The following is a 19,803-nucleotide window of genomic DNA, read 5'->3' as shown; positions in this document are numbered from 1 at the left end:
ACATTGTTTTGTTGAAATTTGTCTTTTCGGATTGAAAATTTATCATTTCTGATAGAAAATTCGTCTTTCTTGGTTTAAAATTCATATTTTTTAAATTGAAAATTCCACTGTTGGGTTGAAAATGCTAATTTTTCGGCAAAAAATTTATCTTCGAAAATTAATGTTTTTAGTTGATAATTCGACTATTTGGTTAAGAATTCATCTCTTGATAAAAATGTCAAGTTTTTTGTTTAAAAAATGAAACTTTTAGCTTCTAAATTAATAATCTAGTTTGGATGAAACTTGAACTGTTTGATCAAAAAATAATTTTTTTTGTTAAAGATTCATTTTAGTTAAAAATTCATATTTTTTGTAAATGTATGGTTTTAACTGAAAATTTAAACTATTTTATTTAGTTACAGATTAATTTTTTTACTTGAAAATGTATTTTTTTATTAAAAAATTAAACTATTTATTTGAGAAACCATCTATTTTGTCGAAAATTATTCTCCTTTTTTTTTTGGACATTTATTTTATTTGGCCGGTAACGTTGTACACGAAAATACGAAACCTGGCGGCCACTAGACGAGGCTCTAGAGAGTTCGTATTTTCGTGTACAACGTTACCGGCTGATGCCGTTGGAATTGATTGTTGAAATATTTTTTTTTACATCTATTATTATTAAGCTTTGTACTTTAACGTAGCTTTCTTTCGGCTTTTGCATTTCTTAAAGTTTGAGACCGATATTTTAAGTATAAAAAAAGTTCGAACGTTCAAAAAATGTCGAGGTTCAGAAAAAAGAAAAATAATTTTCAGTGAAGTTCCCACCAAAATGCAGTACCTAAACGTACTTTATTGTACTCTAATACATCTTCCAAAGTTTCAGCTCGATATTTTATTTACAAAAAAAGTTCTTAGGTTCGAAAAAACATTCAGTGGACTGAAAAAGTGAGGTCGGTAATATAGGTATTTAGCTGTGTCACTTGCCCTTAAAATAAAATTTATTACAATTTGTCCGAACATTAAATTTGCAATTTATTGGAACAGTTGTCACTTTTAGTTGATATTAGTAACTTTTCCCACTTTTTTTCAACTACATTAGTCCCTAGCAGACCTGAAAATTCTACATTTATTACACCAAGAACTTTTAAATTGAAAATTTCAACGAATTTTGCAGCTTTCTGCGCTGTACGATGTCAAGCCACCGATATCGAAGGCGAAGATGAACTCGCTCACTCGGGGAGCGATAAAAGCCATCAAATTCTACAAACATGTTGTCCAGAGTGTGGAGAAATTCATACAGAAAGTAAGTTCAACTCAACAACTTCTTTTTTCCATTATTGAACGTTTAGAATAAATTTTCTTGTAATTTAATCTAATTTTCTCTCTAGTGCAAGCCCGAGTACAAAGTTCCGGGCCTCTACGTCATCGATTCGATTGTTCGTCAATCGAGGCACCAATTCGGAGTCGAGAAGGACGTTTTCGCTCCGCGATTCGCCAAGAATATGCAGATGACATTTTTGAATTTGCTCAAGTGTCCGCCTGAAGACAAGAGCAAGGTCATCCGGGTCTTGAATCTCTGGCAGAAGAACGCAGTCTTTCCACCGGAAGTCATCCAGCCTCTCTTTGATTTAGTCGATCCTAATCACCCGATTCACAAAGAACAGCCAGTCAATAATACCAACGGTAAATATTATTCAAGAATCGCCGCCAAGGCGATACTTTTTTTAATTTTATAATATCATTTATAATTTGATAGTTTTCAAAATTCACTGATTTTTCCTTTACTAATTTTTCGTTTTCCTTGATCACTATTATTCAAATGCCAGCATTTTTATCTGGTAATACTTTTAATGTCGAATCTTTTATAAACGGAATAAGACAGTATTTGAGATACAAATTACTTTTTTTTTCAAAATTTATTAATTGATTTTAAACAAAAAATGTATATTCTACTATATAGGGTGTGAGTTTTTAATAAAATACTTGAATTTTCAAACAAAATTGTTAAATTTTGTTTAATAATAGTTGAAGTTTCAACCAAAAAAATATAAATTCCCAACAAAAAAGTGTCATAGTTTATATTTCAATTTAAAAAGATGAAATTTATACACGCAAGCAAGAATTTTAAAACGAAAAATAAGAATTTTCAAGAAATAAAGATTTTTCACTCAAGAAATAAATAAAAATTGATCAAAATTGTTGAATTTTAAAGTCAAAAGACAGATTTTCTTTACAAAAATTGAATTTTCAACCCAAAAATATGACTGGCAAATAATTAATTTTCCTAGAAACTGATGCATTTTAACCCAACAAAAATGAAATTTCGAACCAAGAAAATTACTTTTTTTACGGAAAAAGGGAGAAGTTTCTAATAAAAAAGTCAATATTAAAAAAATGGTAAAATTACATTTTCCGTTAAAAAAATTAATTAAAAAAAGGCTTTTCCACTGAAAAAAGTTCACTTTTTAATAAACAACAGAAACATACATTTTCATCGATGCAGTTTAACCTTTACCCAAGTTGGCGAATTTTCAATTTAAAAAGTTTAATTTTTAATAAAGTAGTTAAACTTTCAACCTGGGAGATGAATTTTCAACTAAAAATATAAATGTTTAAAAAAATGGTTTCTTAACAAACCGATTCAACCAAATTTTTCAAACAAAATAGTTGAACATTCAAGCAAAAAATTTTGTTTAAAGTGGAATTTTCGTAAAAAAATGTAATTTCTACTAAAACAGATTTGACAGATTTTTAAATAAAAAAAATAAATTAATTAAAAACGGATTTTTAACCAAAAAGGTTGAATTTTTAACATGATTATTGAATTCTCTACCAAATAGTTGCATTTTTATCCAAAAAAGATGAAATTTCTCTTAAAACAGATGAATTTTTATTTGAATTTCTTTTTTAATAGTTGAATTTTTAGCCAAAACAGATTTCAGTTTAATTTTCAAGATCAAAATATGAATTTTTTGACGAAAAAATAAATTTATTCGACATTTCAGTTCAATTTTTAACACCTAAATATAAATTTCAAACGGAAAGTACATTTTCTACGAAATCGTTAAATTTTCAACAAAACAGCAGACTTTTTGACCAAAAAGTGTTACTTCTAACCAAAATTGTTGAATTTTATTCTAAACAATATCCATTTATCTCCAAAAAAGAATTTAATTTTTTCCAAAGCAAGTGAATTTTAAAATAAAAAAGATAAACATTCGTATTCAAAAAGACGACTTTTTAATCAAAAAGGATGAAATTTTAACATAATTGTTTAATCATCTACCAAATAGTTGCAAGTTTATCGAAAAAAAGGTGAAATTTCTCATAAAACAGATGAATTTAAAAAAAATTTTAATAGTTCAATTTTTAGCCGAAAATATTTCAGTTTAATTTTCAAGATCAGAATATCAATTGCTTGAAGAAAACATAAATTTATATGAAATTTCAGTTCATTTTTCAACACCTAAATATAAATTTTAAACGGAAAGTACATTTTCTTCCAAATAGTTAAATTTTCAACAAAACTTTTTCATTTTTATCCCAGAAAGATGAAATTTCTCTTAAAACAGATGCATTTTTTATTTTTAAAAATTAATGAATTTGTATCTATTAAAGATTCCAGTTCTCTTTTTAATACGAGAATATTAAATTTAAACAAGTACATTTTCTACGAAATCGTTAAATTTTTAACCAAAAAATATTACTTTCAACCAAAATTGTTGAATTTTATCCTAAACAAGTTCCATTTTTCTCCAAAACAGATTTAATTTTTTCCCAAAGCAAGTGAATTTTAAAATAAAAAAGACAAATTTTTAAAGAAGAGTTGAATTTTTAACCGGACAGTTACATTTTTCTTCAAGAAAGATGAAATTTCTTCTAAAACAGATGATTAAAAAAAAATCTTTAAAAAAAAATAGTTGAATTTATATCCAAAGAAGATTCCAGTTCACTTTCCAACACCAAAATAAGAATTGCAAACAATCAGTCCATTTTCTGCTCACTTTTCAAGTTTTTCACCAAAAAGTGTAATTTTTTAACAAGATTGTTAAGTTTTCAATCAAAGAGTTGAATTTTTGTCCAAGGAAAATGAAAATTATAGTAAAACAGGCGAATTTTTAAATCAAAAAGACAAATTTTCAAAAAAAGAGTTCAATTTTCAAGGAAATAGTTGAATTTTTAACAAAAAAGTTGCATTTTTGTCCAATAAAGATGAAATGTTTATAATAAAAGAGATAAACACTATATGTTGTTTTCTGAAGATTCATTTCTTTGGTTTAAAATAAAGAATTTTTGTGAAAATACGTTTTTTTCGTTAGAATTGATTAACTGAGAATTTAATTTGCAATTTTTTGTTAAAAATTTGCCTCTTTAAGTTTAAAAATTAACCATTTGAATGAAAATTTATGTATTTGATTAAAAATGTGTCTCCTTTGGTTCACTTCAAAATTTATTTTTTTTAAAGAAAATTATTCTTGTTGTTTGCCAATTTATTTATTTTTGTTCAAAAATTCATTTATTTTAGTTAAAAAATTAACTAATTTATTTAAAAAATTGAATATTGAAGTATTTTGATGAAACCTCCTTTTTTCGTTAAAAACTATTTTTTTAACTGAAAATTAAACTATTTCATTTTTTGTTACAAATTATTATTTTTTTTAGTTTCAAATTCATTTCTTTCGATGAAAATTTAACTATTTTATGGATTTTTTTTTTAAATTAATTTTTGAACTTCAAAATTAAGTATGTTATTTGAAATTTGTCTTTTTATTTTAAATCCAAATATTTTTTATTTAATATTAAAATATTTTTTTATTGGAATAGCATCTATTTAATTTTTCGTTGAAAATTCACTTCTTTTTTTTTGAAAATTAAACTTTATTGTTGAAAATTTAACTTTTTTATCTAGATTTTTTTTATATTACATTTTTAGTTAAAGTTTTTTTTTGTTGACAATTTGAAGGATCCATGAATGACAAAATGCGAAAAAGAAAGAAATTATTATCTGTAACATTAAGGAGGATCTTGTTTTATAAATTCAGATTTTATTACTCACTATTACGCGTTGAATCTTAATTCTTTTTGGTTAAAAAGCCTATTATATTTTTGTTCGTTCTTTTCGGTCCAGAATGAATTTTTTTTTCGTAGAAAAGTATTTTTTGTTGCTGAAAATTCACCTTTTTTGGTTGAAAATTAAACAACTTTAAAATGTAACTGTCTTCTAAAAAATCAAATTTTTGGTTTTAAAATTAAACTATTTGATTAAAAATTCAAATTTAATTTTGAAAATTCATTCTTTTTTTGTTGAAAATTAATTTTTTCACTTTACTATTCCATGATTGTTTGATAATTAATCTTTTTAAATTGAAATTTCAACAATTTGGTTGATAATTTATGTATTTTATTGTAACTTCATCTTTTTTTGTTAGAAAATTCATCTTCATTAAAAGCAAAACTATTTGATTGAAACTTGAACTACTTTTCTAAAAATTCATTTTTTATATGAAGATCCATGAATTTTGTTTAAAATTTTAAATAGCCTATTAAAAAGAAAGCTGTTTTGTAATGTTTCGTCCTTTTGGGTTGAAAATTTTATGAAAAATTTAACTTTTTTGTTAAACATTTATCTTTTCGCATTATAATTTCATATTTGGAGGTTGAAAATAGAAATGTTTAAGTTAAAAATATAACTATTTTGTTTGTAAACTCATCTCTTGTGCAAGAAATTAACTGTTTCGGTTGGAGATTTATCAGTTCAATTAAAAATTCATCATTTTGTTGAAAGTTTATCTTTTTTAATTAAAATTCAATATTGGTTAAATTATGGATTGTTTAAAAATTAATTTTATTTGTTGAAAATTCATTCATATTTGGTTTGAAGTTCAACAATTTGCTTAAAAAATCATTTTTTGATTGAACTTTCATCATTGCTGTTTAAAAATCCATCTCTGGTTGCATCTTTTTCTGGTTGAATATTAATCTTTTTAACTGGAAGTTTTTATTTTTGGTTGAAAATTAATCTTTTTTAGTTGAAAGATCAAACATTTATCTGAAAATTCATCTATTTTGTTTAAAAAAAATTAATCTCTGTAGTTAAAAAATTAACTATTTTGTCAAAAATTAGTCTTATTTTGTTAAAAATTAATCTATTTTCTTAAAAATTAGTATATTTTTGTTAAAAATTCAACCATACTTGGTTTCAAGTTCAACAATTTGCTTAAAAAATCATTTTTTGATTGAACTTTCATCATTGCTGTTTAAAAATCCATCTCTGGTTGACAAAATTATCTGTTTTGTTGAAAATTCGTTGATCCCAAAAATTAGAAGAAAAAAAAAATGCTTAAGAAAATGTTGACTGTGGATTAGAATTTTATTGCAGTGTTGTCAGAAAAAATTATTACTGTACGAGGATGTTTTATTATAGCTATTAGTATTTTATGAAGTTCATCAAAGTTGTAAAATCATAAACGGAAGCCAAATATGAAAAGCACAACATTTATAAATAGAAGTCTTTTTTAATAAAAGAAATTAGTTTAATAAATAATCTTGTTTGTTTGATAACAAAAAATTGATATTTTAGAGGAAAAAAATAACAAAACATTTGGCAGGACTATTATTTTATTCAAATAATAAATATAAATGTGGCAGCAATAATAATAAATTATTATTATATTAGATGCCAGAAAATTCTTTTTTTTTTTCTTTCCCTTTATTCCTTTGTATTTTTGTTTTATTACAATTTTTTTTTACATTTTCAGGAGTGAATCCTGCTACTGTGAACGCGAAAGCATCGCCGCCTGTAAAAAATCCTCCGAAGGATCCAAAAATGTTCTCAAGCACCAAGACCATCGATCCAGCTTGGCTGGCTCAAACAAAAATGGAAACTGCCAATATGGTAAACGCTCATAAGCTTTTGGTTAGTGTTTTTGTCTATTTTTTTTTCTTCGAAAGCATACTTTAAACTTCAGAGTGTCCAGGTTCTTTAAAAAGTATCTTATTAAAAAAAAAAATTAATTTTTCTCAGGCCTCACAGGTTAAAATTTGGTGAAAAAGTTGCCTTTCTTGACAAGTTTTTCTTAACTTTTCGAAACTGTGAGGTCTGTGTTTCTTGTATTTTTAGTGTAGTATTGTTAATGTGTCAATGATGCTTGTCCAATTGTCCTTTATTGCCTTTTGACAAAAAAAATTTGGTAACTACTTTTTGTATGAATAATAAAAGTTTTAGGCGATCTTTTCTGACCTTTTTAATGAGAAACCTTGTAGTTTGGACATACGTCTATGAAAAATAATAGTATATTATTATTATTATTTTTGTTTTAAATAATTAATAAGTAGTTACCGCTTTTATTGTTTGCACAGTAGAATGGCTTGCTAAAGAATTGCACCGTTTATTCGTAGAATTTAAGGAGTCGTCCGTAAACTACGTTTATAGAAACCTCTTTTTTTACAATCTTTTCTAGAAAGTTTATTATTCTTTTTGGGTGAAAACTCTACGAAATTATATTTCTGCTTTGAAATTCATCTCTTTTGTTTAAAAAAAATCGACTATTTTGTTGAAATTCTAATTATTTTGTTGCAAATGCATTTATTTTAAGTAATTTTTTTTTGGCTAATAAATCAACTACTTTGATGAAAATTGAACTGCTTGGTTAAAAATGCATTTTTTTGTTGTTGAAGATTCATCTGTTTGGTTACAAATTTAACGAATTTATTCAAAATTAGTGTCTTTTTTGGTTTGATTTTTTTTTTAATTTGTCTTTTTGATGAAAAATTTATATTCCAACTTTATTTATTTTTTTGTTTTGGGTCACGGAGTTGACCAGACCTTTACAAGTATTTATAATTAATGTAAGTTTTTTCTTATTACATGTTCTTTAATCCATATTTTAAAAAATATTGGTTTAAAACCATGTACAGAGAAAAAAATCAACATTAATTATAATTATTTAGTTTGATACTTTACTCTTTTGTTCAGTATTCTTTTTGTTTTTGATGATTCATAATTTTAGTTGAAATTTTACCAATTTTGTTGAACATTAATGTATTTTTATAAAAATTCGTGTTTTTGTACATAATTAACTGGAATTAAAATTCTTTGTTGAAAATTCATATTTCTAGTTAAAAATTCCACTATTCCGAACAAAGATTCAGAATTTTAGTTGAAAATTAATCTTTTTGTTTAAAATTCATTTTTGTTCTTGAAGATTCATAATTTCTATTGAAAATTCATCTCTGGTTTAAAATTTAACTGTTTTCTTGAGACATTCGTTTTTTTTATAGTTAAACATTAATTTTTAAACAAAAAGTTTTAACTATTCAATTTCTAGTTGCAGATTGATTTTTTTCAGTTAAAAATTCAACTATTCTAGTTAAAATTCATCATTTTAGCTGAGAATTCATTACTTTGGTTGCAAATTTAACTATTTTATTGAAAATTCGTTGTTTTTTGTTGATTGAAAACTAATTTTTTAACTGAAAATTAACCCATTTCGTTTTTTATTTGAAATTGATCTTTTTTTCCGTTGAAAATTCAACTGTACAAGTTAAAGATTAAAGATTAAAATAATTCAAATACTTGGTTGAAGGTTAAAATCATATGATAAAAATTAATTTTTTGTTTGAAAATGGAACTAGTTTGTTTCATTTCTGATTGAAAATGAATTTTTTTTTATTGTCATTTCAACAATTACAGTTACAGATTCATAATTTTAGTTCAAAATTCATTAGTTTGGTCTAAAATGTAACTATTTTTTTTTTAATTCGTTTTTTTCAGTTGAAAATTCATTTCTTTAACTGAAATTTTAAATATTCCATTTTTGGTATAAAATTTATCTTTTTAATTTGAAGAATTAACTGTTTTCTTAAACTTTCGTGTTTTTTGGAAGAAAAAAAATCGACGTTCGGGTTTAAAGTTCAACTCTCTTCTAAAAAAATTCGTCTTTTTGGCTTGAAAAAGAAACTATTTTGTTGAAAATTAGTTTTTAGCTTAGAAATTCATGTTTTTGTTGAAAGTTCATATTATTGGGTTGAATGTTCAATTATTTCGTAGAAAATTCATGTATTTGGTTGAACATTCGTTTTTTTGGTAGAAAATTAATCTTCGTAAGTTACAAATTTAGCCATTTGTTAGAAAATTCAAGTAATCTGTTGAAAATTTAATTATATTATTGAAAATTTAACTATTCTGTTGAGAATTCGTCCTTTTGAATTGAAAATTCATTCTTTATCATAGAAAAGTCCTGTTTCTTGGTAGACATCTCATCTTTATCTCTTTGATTTCAAATTAAAATCTGGTACGGTAGAAAAATCAATAATTACATATTGAATTGAGAAATGATCATTTTTTTATAAGAACTCAATTGCTTGGTTAAAAATTCAACTATTTTGTTTAAAAATTAATTATTTTGTTGAAAATTCTTCCTTTTGGATTGAAAATTCATTTTCTTTGTCTAAAAAATCAACTACTTGGTTAAAAATTTAGGTACTTGGTAACTAATTCAACCATTTTGTTAAAAAATTAATTATTTTGTTGAAACTTCAACTATTTTATTGAAGTGTTTTTAGGGAAAAATGAATCTTTTTGGTTGGAAATTTAGCATTGTAGGTTAAATATTCCGTTATTTGTTTAAAATTGCAACTAGTTAGTTGAAACCTTAATTATATTATTGAAAATTTAAATCATTTGTTAAAAAAATTATACTATAAAGTACTTATTTTTTTGTAGCAAATTCCACTTTTGATACAAATTCATCCTTCCTTTCGATTTAAAATTAAAATCTTGTTTGGTTGAAATATTAGCAATCAAATTTTTTTGTTAAAAATTAATCTTTTTGTTTGAGAACTCAACTATTTGTTTAAAAAATTAATTATTTTGTTGAAAATTCCACTATTTTTTCGAAGTGTTTTTTAGGCAAAGATGAATATTTATTGGTGGAAATTGATTTTTTTAGGTTAAAATTCAGCTATTTGTTTAGAAATGCAAGTATTTTGTTGAATATTTAATTATTTTATTGAAAATTTAATTAATTTGTTGAAAATCCAACCTAGTTGAAAATTCATCTTCCTTTCGTTTTGGTTAACAATTAAAATATTTTTTTGTTGAAATATTAACAATTACATTTTTGGTTAGAAACTAATCTTTTTTGTTTAAGAACTCAACTACTTAGCGACAAATTTACCCATTTTGTAAAAAAATTAATTATTTGGTTGAAAATTTAACTATTTTGATCGTTTTTTGGGAAAAAATTAATCTTTCTGGTTGGAATTTATCTTTTGAGGTTAAAATTTCAATTAATTTATTGAAACTTTAATTATTTTATTGAAATTTTCACTCTTTGTAGAAAATTCAACTACTCTGTCTTATATCTTTTTTGGTAGCAACTTCTAGTTTTGTCGAAAATTCATTTTTCTTTTGTTTCAGTTTAAAATTAAAATCTTATTTTGTTAAATATTAATTATTAAATTTTTCGTTAGAAAATAATTCAAAATTGGTTAAAAAGTTCATTATTTTGTTGAAAATTCTACTATTTTGTTAATGTGTTTTGGGAAAAAATTAATCTTTTTAGGGTCAAAATTTAGCTATTTGTTGAAGAATGCAACTTATTTGTTGAAACTTTAATTATTTGGTTGAAAATTCAACTATTTTGTTACAATGTTTTTTTTCTGCTTTTTTTTAATTTAACTAATTTGTTGAAACTTTAATTATATAATGAAAAATTTAAATTATTTTTTGAAAGTTCAATTCTTTTGTTAACTCATCTTTTTCATTAAAAATAAAAATCTTGTTTGTTTGAAACATCAACAATTTCATTTTTTCTTAAGAATTTATCTTTGTTGTCTGAGAACTCAACTACCTGGTAGTTTTCTATTAAAAAATTATTTACGGACGGCCCCTAATCTGTGCACTGTGACTGTCTTATTTTATAGTTCGCTTTTGATGCTAGTTCGTTGGTTACTATATTTGGTTTTTAAATATACAGGAAAATTTACAGGGTCAGTCAGGCTCAAATCAAGTGGACGTAAACTTCCTCGATCAACTGCAACATCTCCAACAACTGTTGCTGAAAAAGCAGGAGGCTGCAAACGAGGCTCAGAGTTCCGTGAAATTCGACAAGAAACTTTTAGATTTCGATTATGGCGAGGAGGAGGATGACGATGTGGTTGTCACGAGCAGTTCGCCCGCTGTCAATCCCAATATCAATCAGCACAACACTGTGTCGACAACGGGCAGTCTTGAGAGCTTGGGACTTTTGCTGACGAATCCGGAAGTGTTGAGGCAATTGCAGACCCTGCAACAAACTATGCAGGGAACGGGACAGTCGCAGCAGGAAATGGAGGAAAAGGTGCGAAAGTTGCAGCTGATGAAGCAGCAGGAGGAGGAATTTGATAAGCATCTTGCCCAAACTGTACCCGTGAGTCAATCTTACTTGTTTTTTCAATATTCCTTGCGTTTTTTGTTTTGAAAATTGTTTTTAGATTTAATAACGGGGCTAATTGACCCGGAGCTTAATTTAAAAATCGGGAAATGATCGTGAATTTATTTTTTGACAGGGAGTTTTACAAATTTTTAGAAAAAAAAATCCGTCCAAGATTTCAACCGTTTTTTAAAAAAAATAGTTAAATTGTGATGTTTTTCAATTATGATATCATTCAGTTTAGAATGCGTATTTGAATTAAAAGAATTTCAAAATGGAGTTTTAAAGATTAAAAAATTAGAAACGTTTAAAACCGAAGATTTTTTATAGCAAACATTTTTAGTTGATCAACTGTGAAGGTGAATTAATTAACGATTTTAAATTTTTAATTTCACGTAAAAATATTAAAAATAAATAATAATTGATTGTACAAAACGATTCGGCATCAATTCATAGTTTTAGAACTTCTAGATTTTGACGTTTAAAATTAATTAATTAATTTTAATTGGAAAGTGTTGAGCAAGTGTAAACATTCCATTCCTAAACCACGTGATTTTAAATTTTTCAATTTAAAAAAAGGACAAATACTTAATATTTAGAAATATCTGATTGTACATTTAAAATCAGTAATTATAAATAAAATACTCAAAACGGTACAAAAAAAAAAGATTTTGAAAATTACAATTTTAATTGTTCTGTTTAAAAAAAATTTAATTCATAGACGAAATTACCAAAATTTCGGTGTAAATATTCCACGGCCTGATTTGAAACCAAATATAGATTTTGCCAGATTTCGAACATGAAATTTAGAAGCCTTTTATTAATAACATTTGTTAAGATTGCTAGAAAAATTGAAAATGATTTGAAATTCGAATAATTCTAAAAGATATTTAGAAGTTGTGAAAAACTTTTAATATTTTTGAATTTGATAAAATTCGAAACAACATGTAGATGTTTCAAGATCTTGAAATAGAATTTCGAAGCATTTTAAGGATTTTTCAACTATTTAAAATTTAAATAATTTAACATAACATAATTCAGAATAATAACTGGGAATTTCAAATTTTAACAAATTCCGAGCTAGCACTGCTAATTTTAGAAAAGGAACAAAATTCTGAATTGGAACAGGAAAAAAATCAAAATTATAAATTGAAACAAGGAATTTTACAAAAATTCGAATTCTTTTTGGAAACAGGAAATTTTTGAAAAGTATTAAAATTCCGGATCTGATAGCTGCTATTTTAACTATTCAATTTTTAGTTAAAAATGTATCTTTCTCAGTTAAAAATTTAACTGTTTCGTTTACAAATTCAGCATTTTAGTTGAAAATTCAGCACTGCTTGAAAATTTAACTATTTTATTAAAAATTCGTTTGTTTTTTGTTGTCGAAAATTTAACTGTTACATTTTTGGTTGAAAATTGATCTTTTCTAGTTTGAAATTCAACAATTTGGCTGAAAATTTTTATTTTTTTATTGAAAATTTAACCATTTCGTTGAAAATACACGTATTTTGCTAAAAACTCTATTTTTTTTGTAGAAAATGATCTTTTTCTTTGAAATTTAATCTCCTTGTTTAAAAATTCTTCTTTTTGGTTAAAAATTCATGTATTCCAGTTGAATAATTATCATTTTAGTTGAAAATTCATTTTTTAAGTAGGAAATTAAAATAACTTGGTTGAAAATTAAACTCTTTTGTGAAAAATTAATTTTTTTATTCAAAGATTCATCTCGTTTTTGAAAATGTATCTACAATGTTGAAAATCTTTTTTTTTTTTTGACTAAAATTGTAACTATTTCGGTAGAATATTTAACTATTTTACTGAAAATCCGTTTTTTTTTCCTAGTAAGAATTAGATTTTTAACGGAAAATTCAACTGTTTGGAAATTTATGTACTTTGCGGAAAATTCTTCTTTTTTTTCTAGAAAATTAATCTTTATCTCCGTTGAAAAATCAATTGTTCCATTTAAGGATTAAGCATTTTAGTTGAAAATTCATTCATTGAAAATTCGTTTTTTTTTGCCGTTGAAAATTTAACTGTTACATTTTTGATTAAAAATTATTGAAAATGTATCTTTTCTAATTTAAAGATCAACAATTTGTCTGAAAACTTATCTTTTTTAATTGAAAATTTAACTACTTCGTTGAAAATTCACGTATTTTGCTAAAAACTCGTTTTATTATATAATAATTTATATATATTATAATAAATATATTAATTTAAAAATTATTTCTTTGATTAAAAAAGAAGCTATTTGTATAAAAAATTGTTTTTTCTTTGGATGAAAAGGAATATGATGCCAAAAATTCAACTAATTTTGTGAAATTTTCTATATTTTTAAATTGAAAATTATAATTTTTTAATTGAAAATGTAACTATTATTTCAGTTGAATATTCCATAATTTTAGTTTAAAATTCTACAGTCAGGTTGATAATTTAATTATTGAACGAAAAATGTAACTACTCCATTTTTCTATTATTTGGTTGAATATTTCTCGTCTTTAATTGAAAATTGAAATATTTTCTTGAAAATTAATTTATTTTTTTGGAAATTTGTATTTTTTTGTAGAAAATTTATAAAGTTAATCTTTTTGGTTGAAAATTCAACTGTTTCAGTTTAAGATTCATCATTTTATTTGAAAATTAATTAATTTTTCTATTTTTTGCTCTCTTGTTGAAAATTTGTGTATTTTATTACAAATTCAATGTTTGACTTGAAAATTGAACAGTTTTTTTTTTATTTATCTCTCTTTCTCTCGCCTAGACAATCTTTTTTAGTTGAAAATTCGTCTTTTATGGTTGAATTCACCTGTTTTTTATTTAAATTTCGAGTTTTTTTTTGAAATATCAACTTATACATTTATTGCTGAGAGTCCATTTTTTTTGCTTGAAAATTTAGCTACGTGGTTGAAAGTTGAACTAGTTTGTAATATATATTTTTTTTTATTAAAGTTTTATAATTTTAATAATAAAATGTTATCACTTTAGTTGACATTTTTTTATTATTAAAAATTAATTTTAAAATTTTTTAAAATAAAGATTCATCATGCTGGTTAAAAATTCATCACTTCAATTAAAAATGTAACCATTTTTTTGAAAATTCTTATTTATCATGGCTCATAAATAATTTTTTTAAGGGCATGCGACACAGTGGGATTCCTACATTACCAACCTCTTTTTTCCATTGAACAAAATTTTTTGTGAATCATAGAACTTTTTTGGTAAATGAAATATCGAACTCAAAATTTGAGGAGAGCATAAGAAGACATTATTCTACGTTTATGTACTGCATTTGAATCGGAATTAAAAAAAAAATTATTTCTGAAATTTTCTGCCAAATTTCGATTCAAATGCAGTACATAAACGTAGGATAATGTCTTCTAATGCTCTCCTGAAATTTTGAGTTCGATATTTGATTTACAAAAAAAGTTCTATGGTTCAAAAAAAAATTTTGTTCAATAGAAAAAAGAGGTTGGTAATGTAGGAATTCCACTGTGTCGCATGCCCTTAACAGAAAAATACTTAATTTGGAATTAAGATCTTTTTTGGTTGAAATATTAACTATTATTTTTTTCGTTCAGAATGATTCTTTTTGGGCTAAGATTTAGCTTTTTAAGTAAAAATTCTTCTCTTTAATTGCAAATTTATCTATGAAAACTCGTTTTTTTGTGGGTTGAAAATAAAGTTTTTGTATTAAAAATTGGATGATTCCAGTGGAAATTTTTAATATTTTGTTGAAATTTCGTTATTTTTTTCTAGTTGAAAATTAATTTTTTCAACTGAAAATTTAACAATTCACTTTTTTTGTTAAATATTCATTTTCGTCAATTGAAGATTCATCATATTAGTTGAAAAAAAAAAAATTTTTCATCTTGATTGATTATTGATTTTTTTAAACTGAATTTTAAGTATAGAAATGATTAATTATTTTATTAGTATTATTTATTTCAAACCTTTCTAAATTTAAGCATATTAATTGAATCAAAGTTACTTTTTAAAGTTAAAAAAAACAATCATTTAATTTGAAATATTGATAGTACTATTTTTACACATCTAGATATTTAAAAAGACTGGAAAAAACATTATTTATAATACACGCGTGAAATTGTATACATGCTCCGAGTGAATTGTTTAAAATAAAAATATAAAATTCTTGAATGTCTCTGTAACAATGAAAATCAGGGAATTATTTTCCAGGTTCTGAGTAGACACTCTGAATAAAGATTGAAGAATTAATAATAATAATAATAATAATAAACAATCGTTGTAGAATCTTCCGTTTGCGTCGGAGTGCGACTTGAAGCCTGCCGATGTGGTAAAGCCGAATCAAGCGGTTTTCCAGGGTAATTCGAATCCGGGAATTATAACACAGGATTTGAGCCAACCTCCACCAGGATATCCGCCAGCTCTTCCTTTTACATCACAGCCACCGCCACTGATCAGGCCAGCGCCACAACAACAGGCTCCGCCTCCTTCTGAAAGTCCTCTCGTCGAGGAAAGGTATGCTTATTTAAAAAGATTTTCTATTTTTATTTCAATATTTTCGAAGTTTTCCACAAATGCACAGATATTTTACATGAATTTCACAAATATTTCAGAAAATGTGATCAATAGGATGGTATAAAAATAGTCAAGTTTGAAAAATGTAACGTATTTATGGAAATTCAAGTTCCTTTAGGAAAAGATAAAATGCTTTATAAAATATAAACCAGGCTTTACATTATAGTTAAAATTCAATTCTTTTTGTTTAAAAAGTGTACTGTATATTATATTTTTCATTCAGAGTTTATCTCGTCTTTTTTTTTTTTAGAAACATATATTTTTTGTTTTGTTTAAAAATGCAACTATTTTCTTGAAATTACACTTTTCTTTTGGTTGAAGTTTCATCAATTTTTGTTGGAAAATTCAACGATTTCGCCTTTTTTTATATTATAAATTTAACTACTTGGTTGAAAATGAAATTGTTTTTGATTTCAGTTTATTTATTTTTTGTTTGAAAATTCGATTATATGTTTCACGTTAAAAAATGAACCAAACATATTTTTTTAGTCTTAAATATTCGATTTTTAGTCCACTTAATTTGAAAGTTTTTAATTAAGAAAAATAGCAATTATTTAATATTGATCCTGGGAAAATAATTTTTTATTTTGAAAGAAATAATTTCAAGAGAATATTTATAAATATTTTAAAAAAACAAGGTTTGATATTTAGTAAAGTTATTTTTAAAAAATTCAAAATTAATTTCAAATGATACGAAATCATTAAACCAGAATGTAGATTTTTTTCGGATTCAGAACAAAAAAATTCAGAAGCTTTTTGGGAAATCTGATAAGTTTCAAAAAAATAAATGTTTCTTAAGGCACATAGTAAAATTAATAATAAAAATATTCCAACTATTTTGTAGTTAATAATGAATCTCTCGAAAAATTAAATACTTTCTTGTATGTTCGTCTTTTTGGAATAAAAATTCAACTAACTAGATTAATAATGCAACAGTTTTTGGTTGCAGTTTAAACTTTTTTTTTTTTGAATTTCGATTGTATGGTTGAAGATGACTCTGTTTTTTGCAAATTCGTTTTTCTTTGTTGAAAATTAACTTCTTTGTAAAAAATTTAACTATTTTGTTTAAAAGTGCATTCTTTTATTGTAAATTAATCTTTGGTTACATTTTTGTTAAGGATTTAATTATTTCGTTGAAAAGTAGTATTTTTTAGAAGAAGAAAAAATATATTCTTGGTTGAAAATTCATCTCTTTGTTAAAAACAAACCTTTTTTGTTCACTATTCGTTTTGTCTTTTTTTGTTTGTTTGTTCAAAAATAATTTTTTTAGCGGTGAATGGATCCATTCTTCGTTTGTTTGAACAATTATATTTTTTAGTTAAAAATTCATTTATTTTGTTGAAAATTATTTTTTTTTAGTAGAAAATTAATTTTGTTCGTTAAAAAATCATCTGCCTTTGTAGAAATTTTAACTATACTTGGTTGAAGATTCATTATTTCAGTTGAAAACTCATCTTTCTGTTGAAAATTGTACTATTTTGTTACAAATTAGCTGTTTTTTCTTCTTCAAAATTAATCTTTTTGGCGGAAAATCGAACGGAATTTTATCAATTTTTTGGAGGAAACATTTTTTGTTTTCCTGCCTTTGCTTAATTTGAAAAACCTTTAAAATTATATATTTTAGATATAAATTTTTTATTACAAAAAATGTTAATATTCAGTTTTAAAGAGATAAAAATTAAAAGCGTTAAAAATTGAAAGCGTTTTTAAAATGAATTTTTTCTTATTTAGATATTTCTGATTTTTAAAATTTTAGGATTTACCGATTTTAACGTTAGAAATTGAACTGTTTTGCCTGCGTTAGTTAACAAATGTAAACGTCTGATTGAAAAAATTATTTTTTTGGTTTGAAATTCATCTATTCCGGAAAAAGATTCATCATTGTTTATTAAATAAAACAAATTAATCTTTTTAAATGAAAATTCAACTATTAGGTTAAGGATTCATATATTTTGTTGAAAAATCGTCTTTTATGTTAGAAAATTATTCTCTTTATTTGAAAATTCGACTATTTTGTTTTAAAAAAGCATTTACCTTGTTAAAAATGCAATATCTTTACTTTAAACATTAGGAATTTGAAGTTAATAAAAATTGATTTGAGTTATTATTCAAAGTCATGAACTTTAGGAAGAAATTCAGAAAATGATTAATTATATTTTTTAGTCATATTTAATTATTTAATTATAATTAATTGATGGTTAAAATATTTGAGAATATCTAGTAATTAATTTATCGTTTCCCGGTCCGGGTGGCCGCCGGACCGGGAAATCGGGAATTTTACGAGTTTTCAGAAGAAAAATCTGCCAAAGTTCAATTTTAAGAGTTCTAAAATTTTCAGAAGAAAAATCTGCCAAAGTTCAATTTTAAGAGTTTTAAAAATAATTAAAGTGCAGTTTTGAGGATTTAAACGATTAAAAATGAAAAGTATTTGAAGTTCCGTTCAAAATTTGAGAATGTCCATATTGTAACTGTTTCAATCCGGAAGTATTGATAAGAAGTGAAAGTAATATATCATTTATTCCGATAATTTTATTTATTAATAAAGATTTTCATTACTTATCAATAATATATTTTTAATTCAGAGTTTCCGGTATTCCTTTATATTATTTTTTTTATATTAAATTTAATAAATAAATTTATTAATATATTATTTCTATTCATTTTTTTAGTTATTAAAAAATGTAAACGAGCGTTTTACTATTTTCAAATTAAAAATAAATCCGTCGTAATATATTCGTAATTAAAGTTTTTTATTAAATTAAAAATATTGTGAGTTATTTAATTTTTATCCCATTTAATTTGAAATCTCTTAATGTAGAAAAAGAATAATTATTTCATATTTAGCAATATTTGACTGTTCATTTAAGACGAGTACACGTTAAAATTTGCATTGTTCTATGTAAAAAGTGTTTAATTTATCAGTCAAATTGTTATATTTTAACGCATAAATAACAATTGAACATTAATTATTTGTAGAAAAAATCTGAGTAATTTTAAGATATGCAGAAGTTTTAAAAAGATTCAAAATTAATGAAAAACTTGAAATTATTTCAAGTAATTTTAACGAAGTGTGTTAACATTTTTTTAAACTTGTAAATATATTTTAAAATTAATCGAATTTTGCCTACAATTTTTGCAAAATCCTGCAATTTAAACAAAAATTCGGAAAATCTTACAGGTTTTTTTTGTTGATAATTTTGGAAATCTCTTAAAATCGTCTTAAACTTTCTGTTACAATACTTTTTCAAAGTGAAAAATCATTTTTAATTTTCCTAAGAATGTAGTCTCACAATTCTTAAAAAAATTCTAAAATTTTTGTTTGAAATCTGCAAAACTCTCAATTTTATTTTAAATTTGACTGTAAGTATTTCAAATGATTTCAAGTTCTAAATTTAATTTGAATCTTTTTAAAACTTCTAAATATCTCTTAATATTACTCTAATATTTTTACAAATAATAAATGCCTAGACTGTTTGAAATAAAAATAATTTAACTTCTAATTTAAGAACTGTTATGCTAAAAAAAATTATTTTTCAATTTTTAATATGTCTAGCTTAAAATTACTTCAAAATAATATAATTTTGAAAATCTTCAAGTTCATTGATTGATTTTTTTATTTAGAGCATTGAAAACGTTAGGGTTGATTTATATTTTTGGAACTTAACCCTTAAACGGCCAAAACGCCACTACCGGGACACCACTTTTCAACGGCCAATAACTAAGACTATTCGACACTAGAAAAAGATGAGACACATATATTTTTATTGCTTAAGATCTCCTCTTTCCGACGGTGCCAATGAAATTTTTCAAAAAATTTTCTTATTATCCCAAAATGCAGTTTAAACAA

General features: G+C 24.1%; 1 protein-coding gene across 5 annotated transcripts in view; it reads left to right on the top strand.

Annotated features, from left to right (window-relative positions):
* The window catches only part of LOC117171979 (SR-related and CTD-associated factor 4), a 62,097-nt gene that overhangs the window by 3,252 nt on the left and 39,042 nt on the right, over positions 1-19,803 (top strand). For 2 of the 5 annotated variants that reach the window (XM_033359682.1, XM_033359679.1), the window contains exons 2-6: positions 1,157-1,285; positions 1,371-1,665; positions 6,741-6,898; positions 10,962-11,393; positions 15,667-15,896. In XM_033359682.1, the coding sequence (XP_033215573.1) occupies positions 1,157-1,285; positions 1,371-1,665; positions 6,741-6,898; positions 10,962-11,393; positions 15,667-15,896 (1,244 nt within the window). The remainder of the gene's footprint in view (positions 1-1,156; positions 1,286-1,370; positions 1,666-6,740; positions 6,899-10,961; positions 11,394-15,666; positions 15,897-19,803) is intronic. The other 3 variants (XM_033359683.1, XM_033359681.1, XM_033359680.1) reach the window with 3 other exon arrangements.

Source organism: Belonocnema kinseyi, chromosome 4, assembly GCF_010883055.1.
Source record: "Belonocnema kinseyi isolate 2016_QV_RU_SX_M_011 chromosome 4, B_treatae_v1, whole genome shotgun sequence".
Classification (NCBI taxonomy): Eukaryota; Metazoa; Arthropoda; class Insecta; order Hymenoptera; family Cynipidae; genus Belonocnema; species Belonocnema kinseyi.
This window is presented reverse-complemented; position numbering and strand designations above follow the sequence as displayed.